At 32.8% G+C, this 14,823-nt stretch overlaps 1 protein-coding gene and 1 pseudogene across 1 annotated transcript; one reads left to right on the top strand and one right to left on the bottom strand.

Moving 5' to 3' along the window:
- Positions 1–244: 244 nt before the first annotated feature.
- On the top strand, positions 245–6,287 carry LOC134705629 (peptidoglycan-recognition protein SC2-like; annotated as a pseudogene).
- Positions 6,288–9,225: 2,938 nt separating this feature from the next.
- Positions 9,226–13,138, bottom strand: LOC134704934 (peptidoglycan-recognition protein SC2-like). The gene is made up of 6 exons (XM_063563715.1): positions 12,895–13,138; positions 12,453–12,666; positions 11,995–12,040; positions 11,253–11,459; positions 10,085–10,198; positions 9,226–9,463 (listed from the first exon to the last, which is right to left on the bottom strand). Coding segments are annotated over exons 1-6 (789 nt in total). The 5' UTR covers positions 12,897–13,138; the 3' UTR covers positions 9,226–9,257.
- Positions 13,139–14,823: the final 1,685 nt, after the last annotated feature.

Genomic DNA, 14,823 nt, shown 5'->3' with positions numbered 1-14,823 from the left:
GATTTAAATGTGCGTTTCTTAATATATAAATATAATTGAGAAAGCCCAATATAACAAAACGTAAAACAGATCAACAGAGAAAATCCTGAAGCTTTATTGTTTAAGTATATGTTACTTTTAGCGTTCTAATGATACAATAGAAGAAATCTAGTGCTTGGATCTAATATCTACAGTCACAAAAAAATAATAAAGTATATGCAAAATCTAAAGAAGTAACAAACAGCAAAAACAGCAAGTCAGAATCATGTCAAGGTTAACTTAATACAAGTTTATACAGGTCAATATCGTAAGTTTTATCTTCAATCTTTACACGTTTATTCATTTTCGTGATCTATAAACGATTTATCTGTAATCTATTAAGAATATTTGAGAAGCACGGACAATTCATTATATTCCTGATTTGTCATGTATGTACTAATATTATGAAACTGTTACAAAAATAAGAATTGAGAGTCAAATTTTCATTCATATAGTAATCTGAAGGTTCAGACATGTTACTTTGTATGTTGAAAAATCAATGTTTCTGAAACATTTTTGTCAAAAAAGTTAAACATGTTTAAATATATTTTCAAAAAATAGTACTCAATCAACATTGGTTAAACATTCAAAGAAGACCCTTTAACAAAATTATTTTAAAGGATTCTCATAGCCGTGCTCGTTACTTGTTTCCTCACGAATGAAGCGTCTGCAGCCCAGTGCGGATGTGCAACAGAAGCTTTGCATGTTAGATCTGGAGCAGGAACAACGCATCGACTTTTGGGAACAGTTCCTCCTGGCGAATGTCACACAGATAAAGGAGGTAGACAAACAGCTAATGGATATACATGGGCTAATATTGACTATAATGGACATGTAAGTTCGATGTATTGCCATAAATTGAATGAAAACACAACAATTGATAGAATATGGTGTGTGCTGAATACACCTCATCGCTAATCCCGGCTGACCCGGCCGCTTGAACTTTTGACGCATACAACATTCATATTTCCATTGTGGCGTCAGATGTTTTGTTTTGTGACGTCAAAATTTTACGGGAACCTGTGAGATATCAAGTAATGGCGGACAAATAGCGATAAGGTGTATGCTTAAAACCCAGATTAATTAAATTTGTTTTTAACCCCCCCCCCCCCCCCTCCAAAAAAAAATAATATATTTATAGAAGAAAATAACGTTACATAACTTGTTTGTCTTGTTTTCATGTTAATTTTGTGTTTTTTTTTGTACACTTTTATGATTTTCTAGTAGATAATAAATAGATGGAAACAAATTTAAAAAAAAAATAAGACATGATAGTTATTATGTAGCAGCATATCCATGCAATAGATATAAAAACATGTGGTATGAGTTCAAATGAGGCAACTCTCCATCCAAGTCACACTTAGTAAAAGTAAACATAAATAGGTCAAAGTACGGTCCTTAACATGAACCCTTGCTTTACAGCAAAGTTTTTAAAAAGGGTCCCACAAATGACGTGTGTAAAACCATTTAAAAGGAAATCCAACGGTCTTATCTATATAAAAAAAGAGAAAGGAGAAACACTTATGAACCAAATCAACAAATTCGACAACTTCTTAACATCAGATTTATGAGACATGTTCAAACAAATGCAGCGGGTTTAAACGTTATAATATGTACCAACCTTCATCCTTATTTGGAACAATAGTGTAACAACACAATACAGAAACACACACTATAAAATATTAATTGAAATGGATCACCTCAATCAAAAGACTCATTAGCACTAGTATACCATGGACGCATAAAGGTCAATGGAACAATGTTAAAACAAAATCATAATAAGGGATGAATAAATTAAGGCACAGCAGCAAACCACTGTGAGATGTTAAACAATTTAAAAAAAAAACTTAAACAAATAGCCGCCATATACAATAATATATACAGAAAAATGAAAATAATTGTGTGGTAAGGTATTCAGTTTAAGGTTGTAGACCTTGTTTCAGGGAGATAACTCTTCAAATCAGTTATTTGTTTGAAAAACCTAAAACCTAAAATGATTGGAAATAATCTACGTAACATAGAAGCTTAGCCTATATTTATGAAAATGGCTGACACAAACGTAGTTACGATTTTAAGAGTTATTACTTATTCTAGGTCTTCGTCCTTACATGGAGAATGGAAATATATTTTACAAAATAAATATTTTATTGTTCATACTACGAAGATGTGAAAATTTATAGTTATGCAAAACACTTATCAAATAAGTACAATTTGTGTTTATACGTCTACTATGAGAGATTTTCATTTTAGAAAAATCACGAGTAGCCGATGATTTAAGAACACCTTTAAACCTAAATTATTTTATGCAATATTTTAGGATGCTTGGGCTGCAATCAATTGGCTGCATTTCAAAACATGTCAGAGTAAGTCATACTTTGGAATAAGCTAAATAACAAACACGATTGTTAATACCTTATGCAATCCTTTCTAACGAATGGTTATGATAGTGAATTATTCATGACAGATTAAGGGACAAATATACTGGCATTAATGCAATGTATTCAAGTGAGAGATTTATTTAGTCATAAAACCTGGTTAAATCCATCAATTTCTACATAGGGAAATGTTCTAACTCAGGTTCGTTATACGTGTTTGAGCTTTTGATTTTGTCTTAAAATAAAAGACTTGGAGTTCTGTATGCTTGTTATATTACCTTTCACACCTTCTTTCAAGAAGTAAATGTTGATAAAAAGATAAGTCATTGTTAACTATATTTATATGCTTTAAAATAAATGGCAGACTTATTTCCATGTTTGTTTTGTATAAGATGAAAAGACAATTTTTTGTTGCAGCCCATCAATCAACATCGTCTGCAGGCTGTCCGAACATTGTATCACGTGCTGGATGGGGTGCTCGTAGTCCAACACACCCACACTATCTATTAACGCATACCCCAAATCACGTTTACATCCATCATGGCGCCTCAGGAGCATGTCATACGAAGTCAGCATGTATTGCTAAAGTCAAGGGATACCAAAATTGGCACATGGACGGTCATCGTGAGTATCTGTAATTTGAATTTTTTTTTTTTTGTGTACAAAGTAATCAATTGATGGTTCTCTTTCTTCGTTCTTTAGATTTTAATGAGTACGACTCTTTTACTTATTTATTTTCATAGGCAATGTGATGAGTAAATCTTAGAAAAGTAACTTTCTACCTTTTTTACTTTTGAGTGCAACAGTGGTTTTGTGGTTCATTTCGAGTAACGTAATCTTTACATGCTGGTGTAATGGTATATTGTCATTGGTTATGTGTTCAAGTGACCTGTCTGCCTTTATTCAACAATACATTTATGTTATTTCAAATAAAAAGCAACTGAAATTGATAATGGGAATGGGAAATGTGTCAAAGCGACAACAACCCGACCATAGAACAGACAACAGCCGAAGGTCATCAATGGGTCTTCAATGTAGCGAGAAACTCCCGCACCCGGGGGCGTCCTTCAGCTGGCCCCTTAACAAATATGTATACTAGTTCAGTGATAACGGACGTCATACTAAACTCCGAATAATACACAAGAAACTAAAATTAAAAATCATACAAGACTAACAAAGGCTAGAGGCTCCTGACAGGCGCAAAATTGCGGCGGGGTTAAACATATTTTTAGTTTTAGATCTGCACATTTGCCAATTGAAGAGCTTGTTCTATAATATCCATAACAGATAATTATTCAAAAACTGTTTCGTTGAAACTGCTACAATTGTAGAAGAAATCGTAATTGAAAATCCAGAACCAAAAGAACTCGCAACTGCACTTAATACTTTCATGATTAAAAGAAATTTTAGATGTAGTTTAAAAACATACAGACACACACCTAGAATTCTTAGATCAAAAGTTTGATGATTCTTTGGTGCAATGTAAAAATCTTATGAGTAAAGTAAGCCAATTTCAACTGTTTACCTGATTTACAAAAAAAAATATTGGTTATTTTTTTGGTGATGTCCGGTAGTTAAGCGGTCGGGCGGGCATGCAATAACTTAAAAACACTTTGCCGAAATATTTTCATATTTAGATATGTCGTTTTCCCATGACTAAATGACGGTCAAGATCGACTCTAACCATTTTAACTTTTATCTTTGTTGCTTTGTAACGAAAAGATACGCTGACGAATTATTTTTACAAATTTAGATATCCTGTTTATTGTGACTAAAAACATGTAATGCTTGATGTCACGATTTAATCTTTCATCTTTGGTAAATTGTGGACATCATAAAAGTAGCGTAAAGTAAGTGATACTTAGAGCGCTGGCAATGAGGCAAAGCTCACATCGATGAAACTGCAAACTATTATTCTTCCGTCCACTTTGCTTATATAACAAGACAACAACCGTCGGAAAGAGGGTTTCTAGAAAGTTATTTGAGTTACCACAAGATTATATGCGTTCACATTAAATGAGGTTATAATCCAATGAACATAATTCTTTCGTAATTACTTCTAGATTTGTGCCAACCACCCATGCTGATCAAATTTGTGTAGACATGCACACTCTCTAAAATTCTTATATCTGCACCTAAAAAAAATGTGTAAAAATTGCTTTTTGTCTGTAAAATATTTATCTTATCATGCTACATTTTCGTATTTTTATATGTATTATATGTATAATGGCTTAATTGGTAACCTAGTTATCTCTAATTTTAAGATAATGATTTGAAAAAAGCAATGCAGTAAATACTTGATAATTATAAGTCAATGAAACAGCAACAAGCAACAAACATTATTTATTGACTTCCACAGGACAACATTCAGATTTCACCAAATTAGACCATTGACCGGGTTGGTAATAACATTAGCAACACGACGGCTGTCACATGGGGAACAGGATCTGCTTACCCTTACGGAGCCCCCGAGAGTACACCCTGTTTCTTGTCGGGTTCCTGTTGCTTAGTCTTTAGTTCTCTATGTTGTGTCTTGTGTACAATTATTTGTTTGTTCGTCTTTTTCTTTGTTAGAGTTGGCGTTGTCAGTTTGAATGTCCCTCTGATTTCTTTCGCCCCTTTGTTGCAAATAGACAGGTTTCTATTGTGACAAAATATCAAGACATTGTATGGTATTGGAGAGTTTTCGTCGTACTATACATTTTTTATAAGCAGGAGTAATAATCCAAGAAATATTGATATAGATGATGACTATCTATCAACCCCTTCCCTGTTCAAGTTTGAATAGCAAGATTTTATGACGGACGATAAGAATGATATATTTTTTTACAGACTATAGTGATATTGAATACAGTTTTGTGGTCGGAGAAGATGGTAATGTGTATGAAGCCAGAGGATGGGATGCTGTAGGGGCTCACACTTTGCATCACAACCATGATGGTCTAGGTAAATGTATTTGATTAAGTAGCTAATCGGTATATTCCTTATATTTAGTACGAGAAATATATACTGGTATACATCTTCTGATGAAATGTGACAGCAGAGCAGTCAACAGCATAGTAGATCACACGGCCACAACCTTCATAAAATTGTACAAAGGATCAAGAGAATGACTGTAGAAGATTCATCTGTAAAGTCAGACCTATAAACATTTGGATTTACTCAAATATGGCTGCAAATATTATAGGAATATACAAATTTATAGAATAATGGAAAAATACGAAAAGTTGTTTGATAAATATGTGAATATATAGTAATTTGCTATTGCACAGTTGTATAAGTAGGTAGATAGATATAGGAAGATGTGGTATGAGTGCCAATGAGACAACGCTCCATTCAAGTAATAATTTAAAAAAGTAAACCATTATAGGTTAAGGTACGAAGCTATAAATTAATTCATCGCAGGACCTATGTATTATACATCTTTTGCCTTTTACATAAAAGCTTTGCAATTTCGTGATTCGTTGACAGAAACTTATTGAACTTTTTACCTTTTTTTCTACCTTTTGAAAACTTCTATAAAAAGATTCATTAACCTTGGATGCATTCACAATGTATTACCTTTCAATGAAATAAATATAAAACTCAAAATATAACGGCCGATGCGTTCATTTTGATTTAACTTGCAACGAACTGTTTGGCGTGATGACATATTTGGCATAAATCACCTACTACATTTTTGCTACAGGTATCTGTGTCATTGGTAACTTCATGGAACATGTTCCAAATGCGGCTGCCCTTAATGCTATAAAGAATCTTATAAAGTGCGGAGTGAACAAAGGAAAAATCACAGCCAACTATATCCTTAAAGGTCACAGAGATGTCGGACAAACAGCTTGTCCCGGTCAGAAGCTGTATGATTTAATTCAAACATGGCCTCATTATCACCAATGATTAATAAAAAAATCAATAATTCAAAATATAGAGACTGCTTAAATTCTTTTAAATGCTTGTATCTCTATACGCAGTTATTCTATAAAACTGCACATCACGGCTATGTGACGTCATTTAAACTAGACTTGTATTTATTACCGACGCCATTATTGTTGAATCGAAGTTTAAATGGTCAAGAATGAATTTTGAAAAAAAGGTAGGGTACGAGTTTTGAAGAAAAAAACAAGAAAAGATGAGAAATTTTACCAAAAAAAGCAGATGACAAAAAAGAGAGAAATAAAATTAAAAAAGGCAAGACAGAGATTACAATAAAAAAAATGCACGACACCATTTCTTATCCTACTCCCCTCCCCTCATAAAAGTGAAATGGTAACAGCCTAAGTTCACCCTGCGATGAGAACATGTACACTGAAAACTGAGAGGGAATAAAGATACCAGAGGGACAGTCAATTATACACATGCATGTTAAAAATGTACCAGGCTTATAATTTAATACGCCAGACGCGCGTTTCGTCTACATAAGACTCATGAGCGACGCTTAGATCGAAAAATCTATAAATAAAGTTTCAGCGCAAAATATACGATTTTTGCACAAACATAATCATCACCTGTGTTTGAGTTTGAAATTATAAATTTTGCAATAGGCAAATAAGATAAATACAAAAAGATAACACCAGTATAGTAGCTGTATAAATACAAATAGTGATTTGTCTATATATAGAATACAATCAGGTAAACTAACAAAGAAAATCATGTTAAGATTTCTTTAATATCAGACAATTGAGTTGTTTTAACATGAGTTTATTATTTTTTAGTTTGTCTAGATGTAAAATATTACCAAATTTACGCGTTCATTTGCAAAATCATAGTCAACCTATGTAAAGAGGAACTATGGTATTATTGAAAGTGCTTGGCAAAAAGTAAATTCACAAAAATACTGAACTCCGAGGAATATTCAATCGGAAAGTCCCTAATCAAATGGCAAAATCAAATGACAAAACACATCATACGAATGAACAAAACTGTCCAAATGACTGGCATTTTCATATATAGAAAATGGTGGATTGAACCTGGTTTTATATCGCTAAACCTCTCTCTTGTACGACAGTCTCAACAAATTTAATAATATTGATAACGGTGCCTGAACAAAACAAACAGACAAAATAGGTAAAAATGTCAAAACTAAATTAAGGTAAAAGTCTAATTCGGTAGGTCACATACGTGAAAAGAAACGGGATTGTAGTTACGACATAATGAACATAACCGAAATCCTCTATATAACAATTATTCCATAACGGTTAACCAATTCGTGGTGGTGTCCATAAAATTTACGAAGTGATGATTTCAGCTTCCCAATGCTTCACTATTTGGAAGCTGAAATCATCTCTTTTGTCGTGAAGGTTTGTTTTCAACCGACCCTCATAGACAATTTCTAGATATAAATCATAATCAAGTGGCAGAATCAAGAGCTCAAACACATCAAACCAAGCCAATATTAGTAAATCTTTCAAGGAAAGATGCAAGGATAGTCGTCTTCAATGAATTATTGTTTCAATCAGATAAGACGAAGGTGTCTGGCCTTTAATTCTAATTCAATTTTAATTGTCAATTATCACAAATCTTCTTGGATTATTGAAACGTAAAGAAAGTCACGAGAACGTAAAAAATAATTTTCAAGGATTTCTACCACAGTAATAGTGAGAAAAATCAGAATTAGATAAACGATTCCGTCTTATATTCCTAATAAACAACTATCCACTTAAGTTCAAAATACGTGTGTATGTATGGCCTTCAACTTTAAGCTAAATCGTTAGCGTACAGTTAACTATTAATGTGCCGACCAATTCAAATGAGATAAAGAATGTGACTGAGATCAACAGGTTTGTGAAATGTAAAATAACAACAACAACAAAAACTCCGAAGAAAATTCTATACGGAAATTCCCTAAGCAAAGTGCAAAATCAAAAGCTACAACACATCAAATGAATGGTTAACAACTATCATAATCTTGACATGGTAAAGGCATTTTCGTATGTAGACAAAACTGAATTGAACCTTGTTTTATAGCGCGATCAACCTTTCTCCATCCCTAGACAGTAGAGTAAGAACTCAATGTAAAAATCAGTTGCAATTGTCTAAACTAATACGATCGGTATATGAAACATACACAAAGCGCCGAGTTCAAAACCAATGACAACTTATGAAGAAAAAAAAGTATTGATCAGTAAACATCCAACGTTTTTAGTGGATATACGTTATACCGGTAAATACAATGAATGGTATTGCAAAAATATAGGTTGAAATAATCAAACTGGACAGTCATTTTATGTCAAATGTACCCGAGTGCTCCAATACAATTTTACCCTTTACTGCTAGACCTCATACATAGTGAATAATCTTAAGAAGTTAAAAAAAACTTTTAAAAAAGAAAATACGAAATCGATTTACACAATGTAAACGTATTGTAGATGTAAAAATGATAGTCGATGAAACATAATTCAATTTGAATTATCGCCTATTTATCAGAATTAATTCATTCTTTACATGTCTGTCCATACTAATGAGCCTGTAGTTTAGTGTTTGTCATTACTTCATGTCTGTTATATTTGCTTTTCGTAAATTGAAATGTTTTCAAATTTGACCGTTTGTTTTCTCGTTTGAATTGTTCCTCATCATTTATGTTGTGGCCTTTTTTGCCTACTAAAATGGTATGAATTTTTTTCTCATTGTGGAAGGCCGTATGGATGACTATAATTACTTACTATAAACTCATTTTAGCTCTGGTGATACTTTTCTCATTAGCATTCATACCATTTCTCCTCATAAATACAGAGCGGTGATGTGAACTATATTTATAGAGAACTCAGTACAGAGACACAATCAAAGGTTAAACCGACAGACATCTTGTTTTATGTTCGATTAAGTAATTAATAAGCTTCTATATATTTAATTATTGAATTTCTTTCTTCATCAGTGGTGATAATGAGGCCATGTTTGAATCAAATCATACAGCTTCTGACCGGGACAAGCTGTTTGTCCGACATCTCTGTGACCTTTAAGGATATAGTTGGCTGTGATTTTTCCTTTGTTCACTCCACACTGTATTAGGCTCTTTATTACATTAAGGGCAGCGTCATTTGGAACATGTTCCATGAAGTTACCAATGACACATATACCTGTAGCAAAAATGTAGTCGGGATTTATTTCCAATATGTCATCACGTAACTTATATTTGTTTCATTAAAAAATATAATATTGTGAATGCATTTTTGTAAGAGATTCCAAAAGGTCGTTTGAGGTGAATCTCACATGAAATGTTTCACGTGAATTTCATGTGAGATTCATGTGAAATTCACGTGAGCAAATTTCTCCTGTGTAAGTCAATGGAACACGAAATTCCAATGCTTTTATTTCAAAGACAAAAGATGTAAAAATGAAAAGTTCATATGAATAAATTAATAAAAACCTTCTACCAGCTTATATAACAATATATTGTAATAACAGTGCGCTGAATATTGATATCTTTACAATAAAAAAATGGCAGTCACATTTTAGTAAATCAAAATTTATATAGGTCTGACTTCACAAATGAACTATTTTCGTTCAGTCATATCGTCGATCCATTGTACGATAGTTTACTAGTATACTGATTTTGTGAGGGTTTAAGCCGTATGATCATAACAAACACCATATTGGCTGTTCTGCTGTTACATTTTTGTTCATCGGAAGATGTATATACATTTCTCGTACTGAATAAATGGAACATACCGATTAGCTTATTATTCATATATTTTTACCTAGACCATCATAGTTATGATGCAAAGTGTGAGCCCCTACAGCGTCCCATCCCCTAGCTTCATACACATGACCATCTTCTCCGACCACAAAACTATAACCAATATCACTCCAGTCTGTAAAAAGATATTAATCATTTTTATCGTCCGTCGAATAAACCTTATACGTCCAATGTTATCATAATCTTGCTAATCAGACATGAACAGAGAATGGGTTGACATATTGTCATTATTTACAGCTTATAAACAGTAGAGCAATGTTGTCGAATAGCATGAGAACTATCCAATACCAAACAGCCACTTGGTATTAATTATTTCACTTAAGACACCTGTCAGAAAAAAATGTATGTGGTACTGAACATCGGATGACCGCAAGTTCTTTTGGATGGACACAAGCACTGGCCTTGCGGTCATAAAACTTTCGAGCACAATTTTTGTACTCAGTCTCAAGAATCAACCAATCAAAATACTGGATTTCATGTTTCGAGCATGTTTTTTGTGCTCCGAGCACTGAGCAAAGTTTTATGACTTCAACCCCATGTCTCAGACAAAAAATCATATCTTTTTATATGAAAGTCAAGTTTAAGTCCATAGATATGTTTTTTTTCTGATATTTTTTTTTTCTGTTCGTGTGTTGATGATTAATAAATTACAGGGAATTCAACCTTACCGTAATAACTATTATATTGTAGGTAGTGATATCAATCAGTATACTTTGGTTTGTTGATATAATATTTATATTTGCATATAACAGTTACATGTATATACCGGTATAATTTTCGAAATTCGGTATTTTGAGATTTTACATTTTTCACCGATTTGTGTATATCATTATATACTATTATTCTCTAATAATAGAACTGTGCATGTGCACGGTAAACACTCTTCTGTTATACATTTAATTTGATTTTTTTTTCTAATTGGATTTGAGTACTCATTCATATTTTGCCGCAAAACGTTTTTGATATATTCTTCAGCATGCGTTCAAACAATTGTTCGGTATTTTTGATTTGTTATTGATATCTAAAACATATAAAAACACAATGAGTACATATGTCTATGTTGATAAAGAGCCTAGAAAATCAACCTAACGATGTGCAAGTAGATCTGAAAAGATCTGTCAATTAGTTACTTTATACAAAAAAAAAAGGATTAAATTACAGTTACTCACGATGACCGTCCATGTGGTAATTTTGATACGCCTTGACTTTATCAATACATGCTGCCTTAGTATGACATCCTCCTGAGGCACCATGATGGATGTAAACGTGATTTGGAGTATGCGTTAGAAGTGAGTGTGGTTGTGTTGGACTACGAGCACCCCATCCAGCACGTGATACAATGTTCGGACAGCCTGCAGACGAAGTTGATTGATGCGCTGCAACAAAACTTTATCTTTAACATCTTATACAAAACACACATGGGAATAATAAAATTGGGAAAGGAAATGGGGAATGTGTCAAAGCGACAACAACCCGACCATTGAGCAGAACAAGTCTACCGTTTATTTTAAAACATGTAAACATAGTTAATAATGACATACTTTCATCAATATTTTTTCTTTAAAGAAGGTGTGAAAGGTAAAATAACAAACATACCGAACTTCAAGGGAACTTCAAAACGAAAAGTATTTTACAAAACGGCCAAATCAAAATCTGAAACATCTAACTAATGGAAAACACCTGTCATAATTCTGACTTGGAACAGGCATTTTATTATGTTGAAAATGACGGATTTCACCAGGTTTCATGGCGTACTAAATCGATCTCTTAAATAAATTACAATAAAGCCATTATATTTATCCCTTTATCAATCATGATTCATTAATTATTGTAACCATTAGTTAGAAGGGACAACATAAGTTATTAACAATCGTGTTTTTTTTCTTTAGTTGATTCTAAAGTATGACTTACTCTGACAAGTTTTGAAATTCAGCCAATTGATAGCAGCCCAAGCATCCTAAAATGTTGATTACAATAATATAGGTTTAAAGGTGTTCTCAAATCATTTGCTACTCGGGCTTTTTCTAAAATGTATATCTATCATGGTAAAAGTGAAAACACAAATTATACTTGTAGGGATATTCCACTACACAATCATGACCTATTTTTTAAAGTGTGTTTCTTTTTCTTCTTTTTTGGGGAACAGAATGTCTTTAATCAGAGTTAATATAGTTTAGTACGATGCTAACAAAAACTACAAATTTTACACGAACAAAACAAGACAAAACAAAATTTGTGAGGTTTACTTTTAAATTTATATCTTGTTTTGGAAATCGAACTATTAATCTGCGTTTTTTGGCATTTAGCATACAACATATACTATCAATTGGTGTTTATTACTTCAAATAACGGCGATACATTGAACTTACATGTCCATTATAGTCAATATTAGCCCATGTATATCCATTAGCTGTTTGTCTGCCTCCTTTGTCTGTGTGACATTCGCCAGCAGGGACTGTTCCTAAAATTCGATGCGTTGTTCCTGCGCCAGATCTAACATGCAAAGGGTCTGTTGCACACCCGCACTGGGCTGCGTGTGCAACATTAGCGAGGAAACATGTAACAAGCACTGATATAAAAATCCTTAAACATAGATATTATTAAATAAGAGATAGAGTTAGAATGTTGCATTAATCCTTTTTTTCTTATAAATTACATTGATAGTGTTTATCTCTTGCTTTTTTTAAATTCTGAAAGAAAAAGAAAATTCCAACTTACGAAGTAATATGTATGAACCTTCAGATTAATATATGAATAAAACTCCGACTCTCAATTTCATTTTTGTAACAGTTATTAAATATTAGTACGTACATGACAAATCAAGAATATGATGTATTGTCCGTGCCTCTCAAATATTCTTAATAGATTTCAGATAAAGCATTTAAAGATCACGAAAATGAACAAACGTGTAAAGATAGAAGATAAAACTTATGATAGTGACCTGTTTAAACTTGAATAAAGCTAACCTTGACATGATTTGACTCGATTTGTTGCTGTTTGTTACCTCCAGATATTTTCTTTTTCTTTGTCACCGTTAAAGCACAAATGCTAGTTTTATATGTTCTAAGTCTGTTCTTAAAGATTTTCGGAACGCTAAAGGTAAATGTACTAAAACAATAAAGCTCCATGATTTTCTGTTTTGATCTGTTTTATTTTGTAATTTGGGCTTTCTTAATTATATTTATTTATCAAGAAATACACATTTTAACCTAAAGGAGTTGATGGCAAAGAATACAACGATATACACGATGCTAACATTATATTTAGCTTACTATACGTTATAACAGTTGTGTGTTGGCTATTATTGTTAAAGGGTGTGCGGTTATCTGTAATTAAATTGTTCGAGTCTTTCCTGTAGTCTTTTGCGAGAAATTTCTTATGAGTAACTATTTCACACCTCCTAGTTAGTATGTTCTTTCAGCGTTACTTGTTTGATTTGCTGTGCAATATTTTTTATCTTTAAAGTTTAAAGGCAATTGAGTTGATATTCTATCTCGTACACATTGCTGGAGTTCCCGTTTCACAATCACAGTGAATGACAACTGGTCGGCTCAGAGTCAAAACAAAGTAAACAGTTTCCTGTAGGCTGTAACGTTTTAAACAAGGGCGTTAACGAGTCGGCTTTGTTTGTCTGTGTAAAACAAAGCAGAGTTCAAATTCACATTGCAATGACTTATGCATTTCCTGATATGCATGTAATAATTGCCGTTGGTCTTAAATAAGTGAGCCATGTTTCCGCAGACTGAATTATCAATCAGTACACTTACAACGGATCCAGTGTAAAAACCTCAAAGACAAACAGAAAATTGCATGCCCTTGTGTATTACCAAATTATAAGTATTGACATGGTGCCTAACATTTATCACATGTGTTCACATCGGTGTAGGAATACATATGCAGTTATGTTTGAAATTATTTAATTCCTATCCTGGAAGAGATTTCATAACGATTAGTAAATTGATAACGGAAAATACTTGTTTATTTCTTGATATAAAATGGTATATTATGAACTATGCCTTATAGGTCCGTACGTTGAACTATAGTTGTTGATTTCTGTGTCATTTTGTCTCTTGTGGAATGCTGTCTCATTGGCAATCATAACGCATCTTCTTATTTTTTATATTCATACTCTCTATTTGTACATTCATTCGATACTTATATTTTGGTAGTGCACAGTTCATACTTTTACTAAATCCGCTGGGAGTAGACTGATTGGTTGTCTAGGATGGGAAAAGATAGTATATGTTTTGGTTGAATGTGGATTTGAGCTACTAGGTTAAGTTACTGCTAGTGATATGTAATTTCGTTGTTTTTTTTCTTTTTGTCAAGTTTTCTACATTACACGGAAATCTGATGAGCCAAATAAACGGCGAAAGATACCATGGAGATAGTCGAAGAGAAACTCACAACGCCAAAAGAGAAACAAGTCCACAAAACATTACATAGGAAAATTATTCAAGCCTAAGCAACGCAAACACTACAACAACTTTGAGATAATCAAGCTTTTTACTACTGTATTTTACAGTTTGTTCTTATATTGTACCATTAAACTATATTATTCTATGTTAAGGGAGAGAAGAAGAAAAACTCATCAAAGATACTAGGCTTATAATTTTGTACGTCAGACGTGCGTTTCGTCTGCAAAATACTAATTCGCGATTCTTGAATAAAAAAGTGAGCGCTATCATACATGTTGAAGGACTCACTGTGACTTGGAGATGACAAACAATAACGAAAGCG

This window comes from Mytilus trossulus, chromosome 2 (assembly GCF_036588685.1).
Source record: "Mytilus trossulus isolate FHL-02 chromosome 2, PNRI_Mtr1.1.1.hap1, whole genome shotgun sequence".
Classification (NCBI taxonomy): domain Eukaryota; kingdom Metazoa; phylum Mollusca; class Bivalvia; order Mytilida; family Mytilidae; genus Mytilus; species Mytilus trossulus.
This window is presented reverse-complemented; position numbering and strand designations above follow the sequence as displayed.